The sequence below is a fragment of the Ruditapes philippinarum genome, unplaced genomic scaffold (assembly GCF_026571515.1).
Source record: "Ruditapes philippinarum isolate M1 unplaced genomic scaffold, ASM2657151v2 ctg2987_1_1_1_1, whole genome shotgun sequence".
Classification (NCBI taxonomy): domain Eukaryota; kingdom Metazoa; phylum Mollusca; class Bivalvia; order Venerida; family Veneridae; genus Ruditapes; species Ruditapes philippinarum.
The window spans coordinates 27839-52525 of record NW_026867371.1 but is presented as its reverse complement, the minus strand read 5'-3'; the positions used below and the strand labels follow the sequence as shown (position 1 = coordinate 52525).

Here is a 24687-nt window from a genome sequence, read left to right as displayed (position 1 = left end):
TATTTTTAGAACTGGCAGACAAAAGATGGTAAATTAAAGGAAGGTTATACAAAACTTCACTGATTTCTTTCAAAAAAAATCAATTTTTGAATAAAAATAACACGTTCCTCATCATTTAAACTGAATCTACCTACAGTTGTATGTGACCAGTGCAGACAAAGATCAGCTGTCACACCAAGTCTTCTGATCATGATCATGGTCAGCACTGTTCGCTATTCAGTCAGTACTTATTTTGAAACTCTTCCTATAAATGACAAATGGTTTTGTCCACATTGAAAGATGGACAAGTCCATTTTAGATATTTAGCATTGTCAGGGTTAAATCCCAACACCTATATCCAACAAAGAAATTCCTGACTACAAACCATCACATAGGAAAATAATTGGAAAATCTGACTTTTCAATTAAAGAAATTATTAACCTTCGATTAACATTATATTAACCACAGCATAAAGTTAACTCCCTGAATAAAGTTATTATGTACATCGGTTGTCTAATAAACATCAAGAATTTAAATGAGCCTGAGAAATTTAACATTTAACTGACAGTTTATAATTTGGACGAAAAAATTAATTTCAAAGGATGAACAAGCAAGAAAATCAGACTCATAAATTAAGGGCTAGGAACAGAAAGTTGTTATCTCTAATGAAAAGAATAAAATAATTATTTGCCACAGAGTTAGTGTAATGTTATATAAATAGCTAGTAACAATTGCGTAATTTTTTAACTCAAAAACACAGCAGAAATTCCTTCCGTCTATTACCCGTCTTGTATTTCTAGTTAATCAAATGCCAAACATGAAAACCAATCTACAAATAACTTATCTGGCTACATAAAGCAATACACAAATAAAAACTGAAAAAAAAGAGAAAATATAACAGATCTGTTTTTATTTAAAAAGAAACAGTGTAATACTTTTTTCAAAAATGCTTCAAAAAAGATAACTATGAATTGGTTAAAAAAGCATCCAAGAAACTGGACGATAGAATTATAATCATGATTTGATTATAGGAGATGTGGAGATGTTATTATAATGGGCAACATGGTTATTGTTTATGTACACTAGGAACTTCATAAATCTTAATACATGTATAACAGGTATTCAGGTAAGCCCATAAAACATTTCATACAAATAAACTTGTTACATATCTTTGATTAAATATTAAGCATTTATACAAATAAACATTTATTTATTTAATTTATCTGAAATTTTGAAAACAATATTCCATGTTTTTATCACAAACAACTGAATAATTCAAATATTTCAAGATAATGATTATAACACTTACTTATTCCCATTGGGAACATATTTTTAAGCATATATTTGTGACAAATAACTTTTAGCCTACTGAAGTAATTCTACTTGTATGGTCTAACTCGACTTGTAGACTCAACTTGTAGACAGGCAATCATACGTAGCTTAGAGTAAACAAGTTGTATCTCACTAAAATGTATGTATATTATTTCAAACTGAAGACAGTAACCTGGTCTTGTCTCATTTTTAACAAATTATAATAGAGCTGTACAAGGAAGTCAACACCCTTTGCCAGTTGTATAGAGCTGCACAAGAAAGTGAACACCCTGTGCCAGTACAAGAGCCAGGTCAGTCAAGCATATTCACAAATTCAGACAGGACTCTAAAACCATTTGACGCCATTTTTAAGCTAAGCAACTAAAAGTCTGCACATTGCCATCCAGTCATATTCTTTTTCTTTCTTTTTTTTTCCAAAAATAAATATATGTATAAATACAGAATTAAAGTGAAATGTTTTGGCATTATCATAAAGTCTTATTAAATGACATTTTTAACTTTGATCAATACTGGCTCAGTAGAGCTTAATTCAGCTTAAATCATGTTATCAATCAGCTTGTAAGAAAATAATAATTTCTCCCTCATTTTCTGTTCAGATAACAACAACACACAAATCTTATAACCATATTTTGTTGCCAATTAACAGATTCGTTATTTAAGTAAAGATCTATAACACTAACAGCTGGACCACACCGTCACGTTGGAATTATATACATGGTTCAACATAATTTCCAGGAAACAATCCTGTCTGTCCGTTCAGCACACCCTCGTACCAGCCATCATCGTTTTTCTTTAGCACATATATAACAGAGTTTTCTGTGAATGTTAGTTCATCTTCCTTGTCCGCTGCATAATCATAAATTGCGATCACTGAAAATATGAAAAAATATAATAAATATATATAAGTCACAATCACGTCAAATAGATCAAAGCTTTAATTAGTAACTAAATATCTATAATATAAATGGAAAAGAAAATTCGTAAATCAACAGAGGGCATTCCATGGGCCCTGCAGATATGGTGGCAGCTGTTATACACCATAAATATATATTTGGATTCTTCAACATTTTACAATAGGCAAGTGAAGTTAATGAGAAGTTTAAATTTTAAAATTATATACATTGTGAATGATAATAACACTTAGTAGTTTATAATAATATTAGCAACACTGAAAAAGCTTAAAATGATTCTCGTTTCTGAATGCACAAAAAATTGACATGCATCTGCAGGGCCAAAACACCATTTTTGTGGAAGGGGCCTCAGCCTTTTTCTTGAGGAAAATATGCGTGATTTTGGCATACTTTGGGAAAAAGGGTCTCAAATTTAACACAAACTTTTAACAAGTTCTTCAAAATAGAAAAGCAACCAGAGCCCGGTTTGAGCCGGGTGATGCTCCCCGAATAGATTTTGGACACAGAAAGTACACCTCTTGTAGTTTCAGAGTTATGTCCCTGGAAAAAGTTCAAAGTGCAATAATTCCAAAATTAGGCAAGGCAGAGTTACTGTTCTTTGCACTGCACTTCTAATCAATGTGATCTATCAACCTACAAAGTTTCTTGATGATATCTCATATGATTTACGAGTTATGTCCCGGACAATTTCAAAAAGTAAAAATAAACAAAGGGCAATAACTCCAGAATTAGGCAAGGCAGAGTTATGATTATTGTGCACTGCACATCTACCTATTAATATATATCTACCTGCAAAGTTTCATGTTGATATCTCTTATAGTTTTACAGCTATGTCCTGGACAAGATTTTTCTAAAAGGGGAGATAATTCAAAAATGAGGCTTAACAGAGTTATGGTTCTTTTGCACTGCACCTCTACTCAATGAGATCTATCTACCTACAATGTTTCATCTTGATATCTCTTATAGTTTTAGAGTTATGTTTCGGACAAAGTTCAACGTGTTAAAATAAACAAAGGGCAATAACTCCAAAATTAGGACAAAAAGAGTTATTGTTCTTATGCACTGCACATCTACCCCTTGAGATCTATTCACCTACAAAGTTTCATGTTGATATCTCTTATAGTTTTAGAGTTATGCCTCGGACAAGATTTTTCTATAAGGGGAGATAGTTCAAAAACCGGGCAAAATAGAGTAATGGTTCTTTGACACTGCACTCCCCCTCAATGCCCTCTACCACTGTATGAAGTTTCAACAAATTATCTCCAAGGGTTTTCAAGTTATGCTCCGGACAAGACAACGGACAGACAGACGGACGTTCTAACAGGAGAGTAATTATGTGGCTACTCTATTGTTCTCTCTATTGTTCTTTTTAGCCACACAAAAGAAAATAGCCACATAAAAGCATTATGGAATGAATGACATCAAAGAGAAAGAACAGTTACCTATTCTCCCTCCAGCCACATAATTACTCTCCTGTGAGTGCGGACAGACAGACAGACGGACAAGGCGCCGACTATATGCTCCCCCGAAATTTTTCGGGGAGCATAAAAAGCACTGGGAAAGACTTATAAGGCAGTAAAAGACCTTAATTCAACACCATCATTTAATTTTGTTCTAAATTCTATGGGAAATTTCAAAAGACTGGGGAATGTTTAGGACCAAACTGGGGAAAAAAGAGGCTAGTTTGGTTGGGGAAGCAGCCTATATTCAGTTTCTAAAAAGAAGGGTTTTTGGCCCTGATCTGTCAGGCTACTCAAAATCAGACACAGAATTTAAGCCAAATTCTTATGTATATGTTCAAATATATGTATTAGTTATGAACTGTAAATGTTTCTGTTAAATTAAACTTTTTTGTTGAACAGAATGAATTTTTAAGTGAATTGGTCTAGGTAAAGGGTTTTTTAGTATGTAATAACATAGAAAATTATGTTGATAGTATTCAGCTTCAACAAATAATGAAATAACAAGAAACTTCGAACGACACATATGCCTCCCTTTCTAGCCCTTGGCTCACATTATTGGTAATTTTGTTAGAGATACTTGCCATAAATAGGTACATGGAAGTGTTCAATTATGGAAAAAAGAAGAAATAATGAAGACTTTGTAATAAATAGTTTTCAAGATAATGAGACATTTAAGGGCCCTGTGACCTAGACCTTTGAACTAGTGACCCAAAATCAATAGGGGTCATCTAATAGTTATGACCAATCAATACAAGACTATGAAAACTTTGTGATAAATAGCTTTCAAGATAAAAAACTTTGTGATAAATAGCTTTCAAGATAATGAGCAGAAACCATACTAACATTCAAGAACCCTGTGACTTTGACCTAGTGACCAAAAAGTCAATAGGGGTCATCTACTAGTTATGACCAATCAATATGTGAAATATGAAGACTTTGTGATAAATAGTAACCAAGATAATAAGCGGAAATCATATTACCATTCAAGGCCCCTGTGACCTTGACCTTTGACCTTGTGACCCCAAAAGCAATAGGGGTCATAAATTATCTATGACCAATCAATATGTGAAATATGTAAACTTTGTGATGAATACTTTTCAAGATAATCAGCGGGAACCATTCTGACATTAAGGCCCCTGTGACCTTGACCTTTGACCTAGTGACCCTAAATCAATAGGGGTCATCTACTAGTAATGACCAATCAATATGTGAAATATGAAGACTTTGTGATGAATACTTTTCAAGATAATCAGCGGAAACCATTCTGACATTTAAGGCCCTTGTGACCTTGACCTTTGACCTATTGACCCTAAAATCAATAGGGGTCATCTACTAGTTATGACCAATCAATATGTGAAATATGAAGACTTTGTGATAAATAGTAACCAAGATAATAAGCGGAAATCATATTACCATTCAAGGCCCCTGTGACCTTGACCTTTGACCTAGTGACCCCAAAATCAATAGGGGTCATCTACTAATTATGACCAATCACTATGTGAAATATGAAGACTTTGGGATAAATAGTTTTCAAGATAATCAGCAAAAACCATGTGGTCTACCGATGGACAGACTGACAGACAGACCGGATCAGCAAAACAATATACCCCCTCTTCTTCAAAGGGGGGGCATAATTACATCATGGTCATTACTGTTTGCTATTCTATAAAAAAAATTCCCATAAAATGACAAATTTCATGGTTGTGTCCAGATTGTAAAATGGACAAGCCCATTTAAGATATACAGTGTGGTAAGGGCTAATCCAGACGTATTTAAAATCTGTTATTGCTGCATTAGAAGATTCTTTCAGTGAATAAATAGTTATCAGCAACTATAAGTATTCTAACTTTAAAATAAAACTCTTACTTTTAATTCTGTTTGTGCATTACATTTTGAATGGTCAGACATCAATTTTTTTGAAATTATCAAAATGTTAAAAGCAAACATTTAACTATGTAGTCACTTTTAACTGTATGATGTGTACAATGGACTGGTGCTAAAGTGTAGTAAAGTGATAAGTTTACAGATTGTTCAGCGAGTTTAAGTGGGATATTTATTAATTACCTTTCTCAACATAAGCCTCAGGAACAACAGTTGTGAACATGTCCGGTCCTGTAGCTGCATAGGGGTCCTCCTCATGTGCCATCGGCATTACATCCTGGTCATCATCAAACTGTGGGGGTGGAAGTGGCAAGTTTGAACCTGAAATATCCACGACTACATGATAATTGATAGTATTATCAAAATTATCTACCTGCTACAACTTAAAACAGAATGCTGTTACTTTTCATAGTTCATAGAAACATACTTGATGCAGTTTGAATTGCTTATTAATAATAAGTGTGTTATACAACATCCATTCATATTTAAATATAGGGGTGTGACGTACACTTATAGCAATAATAAAATATTTCAAGGATAAAAAAATAGTGACCTTACATCTATCTCAAAACTGTAACAAATGAATTAAACTTATTAGGATAAAATGGGAAAGACTTTATATAGGTGATATGTAGGTGATATGACAATCTGCTAGATAGATTAACAGAATGGGTGATGAGGAAACCTACTGAAAAGAAATGGAATGGGAGGAAAATTAAAATAAAAGGTGAAATTGCAACTGGAAAGGATAATATCTTTTAACGTTGTGCTTCTTTGACATCTTAGGTATACCAGTGTCAAACTTTAAGTTCTAAATATTTTTATAACACTACAATATTTTCTGTTAAATCAAATATTGACACATTGGTGCAAGCTTTCAGGCATTTGCCTGAAAGTGAAATTCAGGTTTTTTTCTACTCTTGAAAGCTCTCTCTTTTCTATATAAAACCAATTGAAATAATACTGAATTCAGCTTTTTCAGGTTTTCTGATATTTTTAACTTGCATTTGTAAGTCAAAAATTTTTAAATAACTAGCATGTCTTGGATAAATCTCATTTTCTGGTATTGAAATTCTGAAAACTTCAAATCGTTAACACTTGGCCTGCTGGAGGCTACCAAATCTACACATGTAACCAGTACAGACCAAGATCAAAGGCCTTACAAGGCTTTATAACTTATGTAGCTCAGTTTTAGTAATTTTATAAAGAAAACCCATTAACTTCTATTGGACTGTACCAGTTTCAAATCAGGGCAGGTTTCACATTTTGCAACTCAAGAGGGGTAAATATTTAAGTACAGTAGTGTATGAACATGTAACTACAGCAAAGTTTGTGTATTTCATGTGAACAGCTTTTATGAAATGATGAAGATTTGTGTCACAATAAGCCCTCTAAAATGATATTACAAAAAAATTCTAACACAACCTGTGTTTTTCACTATTGATTATAGAAGAAATCCGAAAGTATGTGTTTTTATGCATTAAAATCACTGTTGATGTTCTATATTTAGATATGTGATGTAATTATTTTACATGTGACGTAACCACTATAAAATCCAACACGCTGAAAATAAGTACAGAAACAAATCAAGTGCAATTTTGCTTAATATCAGGTAAGGCAGCATTTATTTGTTGATGTTGTGTTAGAATCGAAATAAAATATCCAAATCTTTGATTCTATCACTTGATAACATCACTGTTCAGATGAGCATCATATCACTTGGGCTACGCTAACGTGATACAATTCCTCCCATCCGAACTCCAAACAGTGATGTTATTGAGCGATAAAATCACTGTTTGGGATATATTATTTCTTAAACAACAAGATTAATATTGTCACTTTATCTTATAACAGTTTATACTCTAATTAACTGTTTTTACACTAAATATCTTAAATGCCAATAAATGGACTTGTCAATCTTTTAATCATGACAAAACCATTCATCATTTTTAGGAACATTTTCAAAATAAGTCCTGATTTAACAGCAAACAAAGCAGGCAATGATCAGATGACATGGATGTGCCAGCCAACTTTGGTCCGCACTGGTCACAAGTGTAGATTCTGTAGCCATAAGCTATGGGTAAAACATGTTTGTAAAATACCAAAAATAAAAAGAATTCCACAAAAGTCTGACAACAATTCCATGTGCATTTAAAACCCGCAACATATTAGCCAAAACAAGAGCTGTCCGTAAGACAGCGCGCTCGACTTTTTTATTGCTTGCCAATAAAAAAAGTTTTTGCAGTAAAAGGCGAGATAAAATGTGAAATATGCATATACTACTGATTTTAATTTCAAGTACAAAAAGAGAAAAATAACTAGTTGTTTGATACCCTTGAATATTACAGCAATGTTTATATGACATAATTTATGGTAAAGTGAACAAGTGGATAGGAATGAATTTTTTTAGATTTTTTAAGTTTTTTAGTGCTTGCCTATAATACAAAACATTGACAGTTAAGGGCCATAATTCAAATAAAATCTTTGACAGAATTACCTTTTCCTGGACATGTTTGGGAATCATGATTGTAAACAAGTATTCCAACTTTCAAATTAATATCTCAAACAGTTCAGTCAAAAAGTGGACTGGTACTAAAAACTTAACCAAGATTCTAAGTCGATAAAAGGCCTTAATTTTTAAAACAAATCCTTGACAGAGTTACCTTCTCTTGCGTACAGATGGGGGTAATGATGTGAAATAGCATTAAAAGTTTCAAAGCAATATCTCAAAGGGTTAAGGCAATAAGTGGATTTTACCCATATTCAATGTATTTTCTAAGTCAAAAAGGGGCATAATTCTGTCAAAAACTTTGACAGAGTTATGTCCTCTTGTCTTTTGATGAAGGTCGTGATGGTAAACAAGTATGGTCAGTTTCAAAGCAATACCTCCAATGGTTTTGAAATAAAGTGAGGTGGTACAAAAAACTTAACCAAGCTCAATACACTTTCTAAGTCAAAAAAGGGCCATAATTCTGTCAAAAACCTTGACAGAGTTATGTACTCTTGTCTGTAGATGGAGGTTATGATGGTGAACAAGTATGGTAAGTTTCAAAGCCATACTTGTAATACTTCTGAAATAAAGTGGGGTGGTACGAAAAACTTAACCAAGGTGTGACGCCGACGCCGACGCCGGGGCGAGTAGGATAGCTCCCCTTTTCATAGAAAAGTCGAGCTAAAAATGTTACATTTATAAAGTAAAATAGGCTCAACTAAGCTAGCCTAAACATGCATGAGATTGGGATAAAAGCAAAAGCCATCACCAATATTGTAACTGCTTTTAAAGCAAAACTATAAGAGAAGGAGGTTATAAAATCAACAAAGAGGGGAAATACAAATTAATATTTGATACTTATAAATGATAATCTTACCTGACTATATAATTCATGATTTAATAGGAAGCTTACTATTAAGGGTACATTATCACACATTTCTGTTCTTTATGTTACCTAATCAACTGCTTTTACTAAACCTTTAATTTACTTTAAAATATTCATCCCATCCAACCCCTATAACTTTTTAAGCAAATGAAAGAAAGAAACTTTCTTCAAAAGCAAATTAAGATTGACTAAATCTGATTAAAAATTGTAATTGCAGTAACATAGAAATTTTTGTCACACAAAATGTAGCTTAAAACATATATGACTTTTTTTCTTTTACAGTATATAAGCTACATGTATTTGAATTTTTTGGCCAAGAATGAAAGAACAAGGGACATGCAAACCTTCATCAAAGCTCATTTGTTGGCTCTCTCGGAGAGGGTTTTCATCGTCTGGCGGTGGCGGTGGTAGATTCTCTGCAACAAACCACAACATCATAGCACAACATCAAATATATACATGTAAAACACAAGCTGCGCATGAAGTACTGCTCATTACCATGACAACATTCAATGCATATTTCATGCTTTATACATGTACAGATAGATCAGCATGAAATGTCTTGCAGAAATGAAAGAGGAAATCAAATATAACAATAAAGATGTCTCATGACCTGTGGTAAAAAATACATGTAACATTAATTAATAATTAAATATCAATTTAAACATTATAATGGGAGCATGTATATTTGCATTCAAGGTCTCTTGGATCCAGAAGAAGTAAGTGCCTATATTTTTTTTTTTAATTTTATAAGATGAATTTCTACATGTTACTAAAAGAACCTAGAAATTGTGCAAGTGGCATTCATCTGACCGTATGTTTGAATATATAATGCAGTGGAATTGAAACTATTATTTTGCCAAGGAGAAAGTGTTTGTCTATACCAACGGAGAATAATTTTGTTGCAAGTTCTAGTAACTTAAAGTAAGGTGATGTGTATATCTAATACTACAAATTCAAACATGCTGTTCTCTGAATTAACAAAACCTAAGTTTCTCATATATTACTGCACCAGTAACATGTATTTGTAAACTCTGCCCCCACCCCCAATACTCACTGCCCACCTTCCCAAGATATTAACTTGGGACCAGGAAAGCAGTGGTAAAATCCCCTCCTGGCAAGGGACCATCAGATGATAAAATCTCTACATGTATTATCAACAGCTAATTTTGGTGTAGAAATAAAACCACTGTTTCTGGGCCAGCCGGAATATAAACACTCAGTTTAATTCATCCTGCTATCTCCAACATCCATGTAGGGTGGGGGGCGTGTATTACAAAATGACTCGTGCTGCTACATAAGTTTAAATGGAATGTGCATGTTTTTTTAAATATGATTTTTTTTTTTAATTTTGTCAAATTTGTGCAATACTGCTCCATATTCCTTGAGAGTGCAAACCAAAACAAAATAAAAAATTATGATAAAATGTGAATGTAATTTAGTAATTCTCTTAACCACAATTAGTGGGGAAACTAAATAAAGACATATAAATACATGCAATAAGTGGTTAATAAAGATAACAAGTATTGAGAATCCCATTCATACAATATTTAACAATAACAATACAAGATAATACTAAACATGCTTTGTACATGTACCCACGTCGTGCCTCATGCAAGTAACATCCATATCAAGGGTCCAGTTTAAACCATTTTTTTTATTAACATCTTAAGAAAATCACAAGTGACAACCATTTTAGAACAGACCCTTGACATAAATTTTTAATATTCAAACATCTGGTGTACATACAATTTTCCTTATGAACTTTAGTAAGAAGCTTTAATATAAATGATGCATTTCTTTTCAAATATATTTCATACTGGTACATACTATATTAATTAAAACATGCCCTGACAATCCTTACCAGTAACCTATACTTTCTTTGACATATTTCTTAAAAATTAATGTTTGGAAAAAAAAATAATATTATAATACTTTATAAAACATCTTCACATCTTAAAGTTGATCCATGAATGTGTAACTATCATTGCTTCAACAAAAAACATACCAACAGAAGTCTGTCTATTAAGTTGGGAGGTCCTATCTCCTGGTGGCATCCCTGGGGGAGGCGGAGGTGGTGGCATAGCTCCGCCCTGAGACTGAGACATTGGTCTAGCCACGCCTAGCGGAGGAGGGTGACTAGGCAAGCCTGACTGGTTCTGCATCATACCTGATGGCATTTTTGCTTGGCCCATCACAACACTCGGCATGTATGGCGACCCTCGTTGTAACTGTTCCCTCGATGCATACCCTCCTGGTACGGTAGGTGGAGCTACCATAGGTGCAGGAGTTCTGCAAATAATGGAGCTATATTTTTAGTTAATCATTTTCATATAAGAACAACAAGCTTTGGTACAAAATCCATTTTTGAAAAACTTATGACAGATAATATTCTTATTATGCTATTTATGAAAATATATGCCATTATCTTTTAGTGAACAAGCTAATAATTGAGCAGTGCCCAATTTTCTGCAATCCTGTTTAAAACAATATTATTATTTTGCTTTAACTGTCAAGATTATCAGATTTCAATCAGAAATACATTTATGAGCAAAAGTTAGGCAAGTTATTAGCTGTTTAAACCTGTAATTTCCAGCAATTTGTTGACCACTAGCTCTACCAATACTGCCATGTTGACTACCACGGAGTTGTGGAGGTGTGGGGGGCTGCTGGGTGGGCGCCTGGGAGGATCCGCTACTAATGGAAGAACTTCGGCTCTGAGATGGACCTGACTGAACTGATGGACCAGTCTGTAAAAACAAACAAATACATATCATCATATCCTCAAGTACAAACATATACTGTAATGCTAATGTAAGTGTCTATTTTAAGATTAAATGTTCATAGGGACTTCCCACTATCATTTTAAGATGGGGATTTTTTTAAAAAGAATCGGAGATTACTAGAAAACACATGGTACATGTATTAAGCCAAATTTACTAAATATTTAGTCTGAATAAAGATATAATTATTTGTTAAAAGAATATTGTTGTTAAATTTAGGCAATCAAAGACAATTTGTCAAAACTATAAATAGAGTGAATTCTGCAATACCCCATATCCTAAAATAGACACTACACATGTAGGCGCACATTTACATCAAAACATGAAGACTAAAACTGCATATACATGTAACTATAACTAAAATTCAAAGTATGCATTTAATTTTTTTTTAAACAAATAAGCTTGAATGAAATATGAAAATATACATAAAACTTAAAGGAACATATAAAAATAAGCAACTGAAAATAAATATGACTTGACAACAACATACATTAATATGTAACAAAAATATATTTCCGATTATATATCATATCTTCATAATAAATGTATTATTTTTGAATTAATAATGAAATCTTTTTTAAAAGTATAGTATTTGTCTAGATTATACTTATAATGACACTATTAGTAACTAGGTAACAGGTCTGTCATAAGTCACAAAGATAGTATCACAGAAACTTCAGGAAAAGTTATGTCATGACTTTCCACTTCTCCTTAGAAGTAAAGACCGCAGGTACCTCTTTGATTATTACCTAACATATCATATGTGATCGAATAATCAATATTTAGCTACCTGTATTCATGCCTGGTAAACAACAGAAATACCTTTTTCAGAGGTATACAATAAATTGCAAAAGAGGAATATATCATATAACTCCAAAACAGGAAGCTCTGTTGCTTACCAGCATGTGTATTGCTTTCTTCAAATAAAAATTTTCAAAATCCAGAGCAAGATGTGACTCGAAAGCAGTGACAAGGAAGAATGTGCCATATGTGATTTACACTAGGATTTTAAACCTATATAAAGATATAGCAACTTCATAAGTGTACAAAGGAAATGAGTATCTTATATTCCAAGGGTTTAAAGTACTATAACTAAACTACACGTGATTGGTTTAAATCTATATAAAGGAGTAACTGTATGTAAGAGTTTAGTACCAACAATAGAAGATGTGTGAAAATAGCAATTGTTTTTGTTTGTTTAAGTTCTTAACTTGTAAGGTGTTAAATAAACCAAACTTAACTTTTAGAATTATTTCAAATTTAAATACTTAGTACAAAAATAGACAGGTTGTTTGGTTTATACAGAATTTATTTTAGTTTCGATTATGTAGGTAGCTATAAGCTTATAGACACACTTTTGAATCAGTCCCTGGAACCAACCAGTACTGAGCTTAAAGTTTCTTGCTCAATGAAACAACGACTTGCCCCTGACAGGGTTTGAACTCATGCAGCTTGCAATCATTAGATTACTAGTTCGTCACGTTAACCACTCGGCCATGCCGCCACACAAGGTTGATTCACAAACTGATCTTCTTATGCATGCATGTATAAATTTTTTTATTCACAGATACAGAACGCCCATCCCCCTCACTTTAATGGCCAAACTTTAATCTATTGGGGCTAACAGGCAGAACAAATCTGAGGGCTGTATAGTTTAGTCAAAGCACTCTGGTAATTAATCAGAAACACCATTTGCAGTCAAGTTCACAGTGACCTTGACCCCTAAAGGTCATTTACACATCATCTGAAACTTTAAGCCAAAGCACTCTCAAGGTCTGGTCTCTGTCAGGGTCATAAGGGTATATGTTTTGCCATAAGCTCTGGAAATTCTGAGAAAAACTAAAGCAATGCCACCTTCACCAGACACACAAAAAGAAAATCCTAAATTCTGAGTATACATGTTTCTATAATTTATATCAAATAACAGTAAGATGTACAAGGTAATGTAAAAACAACAATTCTAAATTGCAAAATTGCATAATATCTCAATTTTTAAAAATAGTTCTTATATGTGCATTCTTTACAAACATGTAGATCTTATTCAACAAGAGTATAAAGTCTTATAAAAATTGATCATTGCACTCTAAAAACAATTAATTTGTCAATAATCATCTTGCATGTAATTTTAAAAAATGAAATTTCCTGGAAAATCTACAAGTTTTAAAAAATATCACGTTTACGGCAAATAACAGATGCCATCTAGCACACCTCTAACACTACACACAGAAAAAGTTTGTATGTCTGCCTTTATTGGCTTAAGGTTCATAAATTATATATGTATATAATATTTGTATCTTAAAATCAGACAGACCTTATGCTAGTATTTCACCTCAATATTAGATTTTAAGAAAAGCGAGAAAAAAATGCAAGTAATATAATCAGTATCTTGGTTGAAGAAAACAAATTACATGCACATAATTAAAATTGTAACTGTTAGCTCCTGATAAATTTTCAGGACTTTAAATGAGAAAAAAAGCTAAAAATTGGAGGGGGTGGGGGACTTCATTAGAAATTTATCAACATTTTTAGCGCTATTATTAACAGTGACTTGCCTTGCCACTATTACATGTATAATGTATATAACCATGCCAACCTGCACTTCAATGCAGTCTGATTGAATAATTTACTGTTGGCTGTCCAGTTAAACTTTTTAAATGGAGACACAACCCTTAAAATAGCAATGTACTTTTCCAAATTCAAAGCAGGAGAACTCCATTTTGCAACTTTAGCAGTGCATTGGTGCAAGGATTAATATTATCTCTGAACCAAGCAAAAGCAAACAAATAAAACTTGTTATGCAAGTAGCTTACCTAGTAAAATATGATTTACACATTTCATAAAATAAGTTCTTGTATGTGAAAAAGCAATACAGAATGTTAACTTATAGTTTTATATTGTTGTTTTTTTTTGTTAGTTTTCAAGAAACTGTTTCCATGGAATTGGTAAATCATAAAATATTCTTATTTATGGTATGTAACTAAAAATACTTAATATATATACCCTTATATAAATTTCTGGATTTTCTGGTGACTGAAATATCATATAATGTATCATATAAATAATAAACATAACAATCAACCCATCAAAAGCATGAAACACAAAAATAGCTGTAAAAATAAACAGGCAATTACGGTAAAATCATCGAAGTTTGAGAATTTGCAGACATAGAATACATGAAAGTAACAAAAATTATATGTAGCAAATTAAATGAAGCTAAGAAAAGAATTGAAGCAGAATTTGTTTGATTAAGCCAAAGGAATTAAATCATATTAAATGAAAACAATAAAAAGATGTGTAGGTAAGCTTCGTCCCAACAGTTATAATACATGTATTCAGCAGTGTACAATAAACATACAAAAAGTGGGCTAGATATAAAATTAAATAGGTGCATTAACAGTAAACATAAATTTCAAAGGCATATCCATTCTTAAGGATAAAATACCAAACAAACAAAGCAAATTAACAAATAATACTTCATTTTTGAACTACATATAAAAATAAAATGCTTTTATTAAACAGACAGGTAGTAAAACCTAATATCACATGCAACACTGAACCTGATCCATGCATCTAAACCTAGAATTGATTATCTTGCATTAGGACCAATCACACCCGCCCCTTCCCCCCAAGTTGACTCAGGACTTCTAGTGTCTTTTACCCTTTTATATTTTTGAACATTTCCAAAATTACTGGAATGAACTATAGAATATGTGTTGCTTATATTGATTTAAAGTTCATATTTTGTATAAATAATATAAAACAAACACTTTCATTGAAGAAAATTAACCATGTTAAGGTAAAATGATTTCTTTAAGAACATCAATTAACAAATCAATTATCAGATATCAAATTCAATTGACAGATAAATTATTCTTGTAGACAAATAGATGACACCGTGAGTGGGTCAGGTATACAAATCTTGTTTGTAGCAAAAGGGTAAAACACTAGATGGATTGTCAACTGATTAACATTAAAGCAGCACGTATCAAGATTAACTTTAACTTTAACAAAAAACTTTTAAGTCACAAAAAAAAATCAAACTTTACAAAAATACATATAATGTTTGAGAATTATCTAAATATTCACTATCAATTGAATGCTTAAAATGCTTGACATGATTGAAATTTATACTTGAATCACAATACATAACTGTCCTGTTACTGATAAAGGCCTCAGGGCTGATTTGGGAATTTTTTACACATTTTAAAAATTTTATTCAGATTTGTTAGTGTCTATTGCATGCTTGAATTACTGAATTTATTTATATGACATAGTTTTTCAATTTTTAAAACATTTTCAAAAAAACTTTTAACATATAAAGAATATCCATTAATCTGGAGGCATGCCGCTCTACATGTATGTAACATCAATAGTAATACAGAGTAAATTGATTGTTCGTCAAATAATTTATACATAATTTGTTCTGCAATCTCAATGAATTACAGAAAAGTTACATCAAATAATCAAACTACATTTCCCACTTTTTAAAAATGATCATTTAGTTTTTCAAATACATACCTTCACACCATGTCCTATGTCATCTAAAAGTGTGTAGTCAATATTTTTTCTCTGGTATTTAGTCGGTCTTTCTCCATGTTCGGGGAATATTATACCATTTTTCACACCCAGAGGCCGTGTAGTAGTTCTGTTTGTGGTAAGTACTCCAATTTCTCTTCTAGCAACCTTCTCTTTATGTATGTTCACAGTCTGTTATATCAAAATTGAAAGAGACATAAAATAACATCATCATAACACTACATGAGTATGGAAACCCAATTTTTTTTATATTCTAATATTGCATTTAACGACAAAAATATGTATTTTACGTTTTTCAAATGTTCATTCAGACTTACACAACTAGTTATATTTCTTGTGTTGTATAACTGAAATATATACCAACTATTCCAATTAATATTAATACCCTTTGAAACGATTATATAAAAGGCTACATGACAGTTTTTGTAACAACGACAATGCCACAGCTATTTAGTATTATAATAGCTTGACTCTTTCTTTCAAACAGACAAGCTTAAATGTCAGTCACTGGCATGAACTGTCATTTACTTAAGACACTACATTTACCGTAACTTACCTGTGCTAAATGGTTTACATTGGACTCCATCTCAGCAAGCTGATTTTGTTGTAGATCTAACAATTTGAGAAAGTTTGTAGCTAAGTTGTTGATCTGGTATGCTACACTAGCTAATGAATGAGTGGTAAAGTTTTTAGTTTCCTCCAGAGCTTTTTTCTTATCCTTTGCCTAAAACAGCAAAATTAAATTTTAAAACTTTGATTGATGAGTAACTATCTAAATAACTTATCGACTTCTCAGTAAATCCAAGTGCTCTGAATCTTATCAATATTTAACAATATAAACATTAATAAAATTCTCTTCAATTAATAAACCTAGATTTAAGTAAAGAATTACACATTTAATGGTTGAATTTTTATTATTAAAATAAATCTAAATAAAAATAATAAATTAAATTAATGTAAATTTTTACCCAGCAAATATTAACCATCATAAATGTAAGTTATAGTTTGAAATATCTATTTCTATACTTTTATGACTTATTTTATATACTGTTACAGTTTAAATAGTAAAGTTCATGTTCGTCATTCTCTTTCATATTTGGGTAACTTTTTGATCACAGTAAATGAGTAATTAATTTACAACCAAAAGATCAGAATTTAATTTTTTTATTAAAATACATATATGTATATATATGATACAAGTAATTTATAGTCCTTGTTGACCTAAATAATCCCATAAGAGCTGATTTTAAGAAAATAATATTCATATTCGGTACTCCCGTTCATATTCGAGAATATGAATTCATATTCGGTTTTTAGTCATACCGCAGTTAAAGTGTGGGTAAATAGAACGGTAAAGGGTCAACTCGGCCCTATACCAACTTGGCATGGGTCAACTCGGCCCACTATTAATAACTTATATTAGGATATAGATTGTTTAGTTAAAAAAAAAAATTTAAGGAGTAAATTATTATTAAAGTATTCAGAAGTACGATCACTAATTCACTTACAAACAGAAATTAAAAAGGTTGGCAGTGTACATGTACGTATTGCTTGAAATTATCTTTGTTAAGAAGAGATATCAATACAATACATGTTAAATATTGATCCATAAATAAAGCTTTTGCATTGAATTTTTATGACAATGAATGTTATCGTATTTAACACTGCAATGTTCGAAATGAGCAGTAGTCCTATAGCCCCTGACTACTAAAATTCTCCTCGGGCTACAAACTTTTCATAGAAACAAGCCCAACCAGGCTATTGTATTTTCAGAGGCAATATAAACAACTGTTTTGAACAAATGAATTGTGCTAGTGAAATGTCTTTTAGGCTAGTGAATATTCCAAGATTATCTGGTAGTCCGATTAGCCTAGTGGTTTCAAATCCTAATTTCTTACACTGACACTCACAGGCGCTAGTCACATAATCAAATATTTTACATAATCGGTCTATATATGTATATAAAGATATAAGGCCCCCAACGAAACAAAAACATCATGCAGAACAAACAAGAACACTGCTGCAATAAACAACCAGATCACGGTTATCTCTTTCTGGTCGCCATCTAAAAGGATCAATCCAAGTGCCAACGCTTTTTATTTAATTAAAATCACTCAAATAGCAAAGAAATTGGGAAAAGTTTCGCAAAATGCCAATATTTTCAATTCATGTCGTTTTCGACGTCCAGTCCATTCATGTATACAAACACGATTTCTGATCGATTTTTACGGAAAAAAACAAAAACGGCTAGAATTTCCACGTACGTTCCATAAACAAACTCTTTTCCTATCGATCTGCGAAGTCTTCACTGATCAAATGCCCTCTTTGTACGTATTTCATTAAAAAAATACACAAGGATCTCGCTTGTGACAGTATTTTATCGCCATGTATAGCGCATGTATATACTGTTCCGCTCTGAATATTATATAAGGATTTGATTGGTTAAGATAATTACCGGAATACTATTGACCAATCGTATAATACTATTTCTTTGCTTCATTTATCTGTCACTTCAAATTACAAATGGCACACTTTACTTGACCTCCGCTTCTACAACCAATATTTTTTAAATATTTGAGTACAAAGAGGGCTCTAGTTCAATTTAGACTTCGCAGATTGATAGAAAAAGAGTTTGTTTATGAATTTTATGAGGAAATTTTAGATGTTTTCTATTTATTTCGTAGAAATCGACCAGAAATTGTGTTTGTATACATGAATAGATTGGACGTCGAAAACGACATGGATTGAAAATATTGGCATTTTCTGAAACTTTTACTCATTTCTTTGCTATTTGAAGTATTTTAATGAAATAAAAAGCTTTAACGCTTGGATTGATCCTTTCAGCTGGCGACCAGAAAGAGATAACCGTGATCTGGTCGTTTCTTTCAGCAGTGTTCTTGTTTGTTCTGCATGATGTTTTTGTTTCGTTGGGGGCCTTATATCTTTATATACATATATAGACCGATTATGTAAAATATTTGATTATGTGACTAGCGCCTGTGCTGACACTGTTTGTTCTTTAAAACCACCAATGCTATTTGAACGATATTTTTTACTAAAAACATCTGAAGTAGACAAAACATGCATATAAATTGTAAATTAAGAATCTATTCAATGAGACTGTCAAATAACTGTAAAGAAATAAGGATGTGTTACCCCACCCATAATTTTTTAGTACCTGAATGTAGTTTTCTTGGCAATATTGAGCAACTTTCTCCAAGTTATTGAAATTCTCTTGAAGGTTTTGACGACCTTCAGGAATTTCCTGCTCTATGAGTTGCATTAACTCCGACATTTTGTTCTTAAAATGTTGTAAATTATCTTATTTTCATTTCCTGAAAAGTGGGTCAAAATAAGACTTCCTGTTTAAAAATTATTAACGAATGTATCTTATTATCGTTGTCATCGTCAGCTGTGCTTCTCTTAGTTCACGGTACTAAAAGCTTTGAAACAAGAAGGAAAACAAACAATGAACTAGACTAACGGTACCAAAATATTCATATGCTCTAACATTTAGATATCTTCTGCTGTATGACACAAGGAAACAAAACATCTTCAATCAAAATAAGATTTAATCATATGTCGGCCATTTTGAAAAAGTATATCATCATTAAAATCGCGGTAAATAGTGTTACACTCTAGTTTTTTCATGTTTCACATAAAATTATAAAATGATGTATTGCTCAATTTTAAATATTAAAACTATCTTTAATTTGTAACTCAAAATTGACTTTTTTTTCAACAAACTAGAACATTAAGAAATCAGACGTATGCATACATTTTAACGGACTAGTGTGACTAGTGTGACTTTTCTAGAAATGAGTAAAATGTTGTTCTGTTTTAAAAAATCTACAGATTTAAAATGTTTTGTACAAAAGCTTAGTTGTTTAGGTGTATGCCTCAAATATTACAATTTTGACCATTATTAACAAATATTCCATTACCATGAAATAAGCGATAACGCGAAATTAGAGATGTTGACTATAATTATTTGCTTCCCTCTATAGTCTATATAGCCAAGTTGAGTTGAACACAAACCCTTTATATAACTTCATAATAATGTTATCATCTAAGAAAATTGATATATTCATTCATTAGCTTGTTGTTTTTCCTATCTTATAGCATGATACCCTGTCAGTCTAGTTTATCACTTGTAATTTATTCTTTAGATGAAAACATTTCCAACCCAAAATAACATGCTTTTTGTAATTTAAAGTTTACTTTTAATTTTGTAAGAAGAAGATAGCGGATAATATGAGGCTGGAAACTTTACTGCCCTTAAGTATGCCTAAAGACCAATTTAAATAAAGCCCTACAGGTCCCATATGAGCCAGTTTTACAAAAAGTTTGACAAGTCAAGGCCATTAAAACAAATAAATACAGTCCGTTTACATCGCAACTCCTAAGAATATGGACGATACCTGGCCACCAAGTCAACAAATACAGTCATATGGGCCAACTTCAGTTTATCTGCGAAGAATGACAAGACCCCTTTTAACTAAAGCTACCCAAAACACAATAAAATGATCTATTCAATGTTATTTGTTGAATCTTAGTATGCGCTTTATTGTATTTTAAATTTCACCAGTTTGGGATATTCTTATTATTAATATTATACAAAATTGAAAAAAGAAACCGCTGTTTTGGCTAAAATTTCGTTCCAAATTCGCCTGTAAAATAAACGGAAAGAATGCTCATGCATATGTCAGTCGTGCATACGGAAACACTGATTTCATAAGTTTATCAGTCAGTTAAGCTCATCCGAAAGATATGACCATTTATTTTTCTCCATGATGCATATAACGGCCTCATTGGCCTCCCTTGAATTAAAATAGTATCGTCACAAAAATCGACTTGCATACATATTTAGTACCATTCAGTGAATTACTGAATTCAAAATTTATATTTCACTTTTGGTTGATAATAACATTTCAGGACATGAATGGTGACATACACAAAACACACGCACGCACACACGCATACACACAAACATCAACAACAAATAAATGAAATCAAACCAATTTAACTGGCTACAGTTAATGAAGAGGAATAGACAGGTATTCACCTCAAATCTACCATTGTTACACATGGTCGTTTGCATTTTTTTGTTATTTTTTTTATCAGCAAGAAACAAAGATTAGTGTTAATATCTATATAATACAAATAAAATAGATACAAATAAAATAGATACCGGTAATCACTTATATTGGATTTTTTAAAAAACAAGATATGTTTGATATTGCTTTTATCTTTTTAACGTTCCTTACATCAACAGTCATGTGTATGTTTTATTAATTTCGCCAGTTATGTTTTCTTTATTTGTAGAAGATTTGGAATTGTTTTTACAAGATAGAATAGATTGTGGAATAAACTATCAAAATATTTGTTAAATATGATTACTCTTTGCAGATGACATGGTCATCTTAGGACTAACTCAACTCTTGCAACAAACTTTATGAATATTGTAATAAATGGGTCCTTGAGGTAAATGTTCCCAAAAACAAAGACAGTTGTGTTCAGGAAAAAAGGCCGATTGAAAAAATGACGAATATTGGTTTTGTAGAAGTTGTAAATGATTTCAACTATTTAAATTACACTGGGAATTTTATCTTAAATACACATTGTATGGAAAAGGATTAAAGACAATGAATACTCTTATTTTGAATTTAAAGAGATACAATACTAAACCAAAATTAGCCTTACAATTATTTGATGTTTTTGTTTCATCAATTATTACATACGGTTGTGAAATATGGGGCTTCACTAAGCAACTAGAAACATTACATATAATTTTGTAAAACATTACTTGGTGTTCGCCGCTCTTCTTGCAATGTAGCTATACATGGGGAATTAGGAAGGTACTCTCTTTATATTAATAGATGTGTACATATTGTTAAATATTGTATATGTAATTAAATATGTAACAGCAAAAATCTGATTGTAAAAACTTTCGTTGACAGTTCCATTGTTGATTCTGAAATGAATAAGCCAAATTGGTTTTGTAATGTTAAAAATATGTTAGCCAGATATGGATTTTTAGAATATTTAGATAAGATTATCTAAATATTGTTCTTAAGCTTAAGATAGCTTTTAAAAACTACGTATCTCAGCCCAAAGTCTTCGTTTCCAAATTGGAAGGTTCACAAATAATCAAATAGATAGAGATCAACGTTATTGTCAAATAAGTAATTCAAATGTAATTGAAGATGAGTACCATTTTGTTTTTGTTTGTCCATAAATTATAATAATTCTTTTAAATATATAAAGAAATTTTACAGAAATAAGCCATGTATGTTTAAATTTGTTAACCTTTTAAATAGTAAAAAAATAATTTTCAGAATTACTTACGTTTAGCAAATATTATTTCGGGGCTTTTAAAGTTAGAAATAAAATTCTTACAAATCTGCCAATGTAACTGTTTGAAGTATGGTAATCCATTTACAATAATATCATATTCACAGTTTAATGATTCTCCTTCTGAACTGTTAAGGTATTATGTTATAGTTCTAATTTTCTTTACTTGAATTCAAACATCAAAATGCAAATACACGTGTTTTTTCTTTGCTTTTTTCTTTGTTCTTTAACATACAATTACATGTTGCTTTTTTGTTTTTCATTCTATAACGTATCCATGTTGTTTTTAAGAAAGCATTAGTTCATTCGTTATCGTGTTATACATACATTCATTTTCATCATATATGTATCGTTCAATATTATATTATATAAATAAATTATATTTATTAGTCTTTGTTAAACACGAGAAACTGTTCATTTTACGTGTACTAAAATTTGTTCTTTGAAGGAGTAAAATAAAGTATAATGTAATAAGTGTTGTTTTAGCTGTTATCACTGTAGTACATGTAATAAACTTCGAACATACAAACAAGCTGTCATGAACTTCTTGAGTAAGGCTAACTTTTTGCGTCTCATTGCTTCTCTTTGACCTAAATCCATTTTGGAGCGGGCTAATTATGTTCAACAAATCCGTGCTCGACTCGTACAAACTAACATGCTAGAACTATGTTTTGAATATTTCTTGTGCCGTCGTTCATTCTTGCATAGCGTTCAGAACAACAATTAAAATAATCATAAAATCGCCTTTTATCGGGTGCTTAGTTTAAGCATTTTCAACGCCTTGTTTATGTATCTGAGATGTTATTTGCAAATAAACTTAAAATGAATGAAAATGCTCCGTATCTTCCAGTTATCAATCTAAAAGCAGAACGTTAAAATTTTAACAATTTTAAACAATATTTTAATGCTGTTAAGGATTTTGACTGTGTCGAATTTGACCAGAACTAATGGCTGATAAATGACCATTGAGTTTAACACAACAACTTAATTTATGCTAATTAACAATTGCTAGCATTTCATTGGACATTGTTTATTGATAGGTAAATACATTAATTTCTCATGGCGTCTTAATGAGGCATTCCATAACCGTTCAAGATTAATTAATGGAACACTTATACCACATTCACCTGGAACCCCCGGGTCGCTAATGAGGCCCCAGGGGAGCTCCTATTACCTTGTAATTTGTTGATGTAACCAACGTATGGTGAACTAATTAACTCGTTAATTATAGATTGTGAATTGGGTGCACCGTTCTCCTATTCTTCTATTTTAACGATTATACTTTTAGAACATTTTAGGTTTTGTAAATTTATCTGTCATCTGTATTTTGTGTCCGTTCACGATTGAAAGGTATAGTTATAGAACACCACCTTACATACATATTAAATACATATATAAAATCTTACATGTTGGTTCTTATTGCTCTACGTCGAGCAATTTATAAAAGACAATTACACTACCCAATGGACAATAATACAGATTTTCTGATTAATCATAGAATTTTCCAAGTACCACTGTGCAATCCTAGAGTAGTTAGAAGTTATGTCCATTTATAGAGATGAACATAAGAAAAGCTTTTTCTTATTTTGGATTTACACACTTTGCAAAACATCTTTTATATTAAATGGACTCCACTGAGGGTTTTTGACATGATGGAACTGAAAATAATTTTCCAAGATTAATAATCCAGTTGATGTAGATCTTGACCAATAACTTATATGCCAAATGTCAGATCATTCGTTCGCTCCGTTTTTCCAAAATAATGATTCTTATTGTGAAACTTCGAAATCGTTGTAACGCACAACGCGTTTGACTCAAATCGGGCAAAGGATAACGAAAAAAAAAAAAAAACGATTTCAAATATATTTCTGAGTACATTTCTTAATTATCTTTTTCATGTCTTTCTGATTTACGTTCCCCAGGTGATCTATGTAAAAATTCAAATTTAATATCTTTATGCTTTTGGACCACAGTGAAGTTCCTATAATTCAGCAATATGAAATAGCATAGTTCATAAGTATTCCTAACCTTAAATCTATTACTGTTTTATAGAGGTATTTTTAAATACATT

The 24687-nt window shown here is 31.5% G+C and overlaps 1 protein-coding gene across 4 annotated transcripts; it reads right to left on the bottom strand.

The window, feature by feature from the left end:
- Positions 1–1938: 1938 nt before the first annotated feature.
- On the bottom strand, positions 1939–19637 carry LOC132735839 (abl interactor 2-like). 4 transcript variants are annotated; one of them, XM_060722849.1, is made up of 9 exons: positions 19441–19637; positions 16819–16986; positions 16245–16433; positions 14727–14756; positions 11527–11693; positions 10952–11250; positions 9288–9359; positions 5750–5887; positions 1939–2181 (listed from the first exon to the last, which is right to left on the bottom strand). In XM_060722849.1, the coding sequence occupies exons 1-9, from the start codon at positions 19555–19557 to the stop codon at positions 2018–2020; spliced, it is 1344 nt and encodes a 447-aa protein (XP_060578832.1). In that variant the 5' UTR covers positions 19558–19637; the 3' UTR covers positions 1939–2017. The 4 variants fall into 4 exon arrangements, with proteins under 4 accessions (XP_060578832.1, XP_060578833.1, XP_060578836.1 ...); XM_060722850.1 differs by having other exon boundaries at positions 10952–11235; XM_060722853.1 differs by lacking the exon at positions 9288–9359.
- Positions 19638–24687: the final 5050 nt, after the last annotated feature.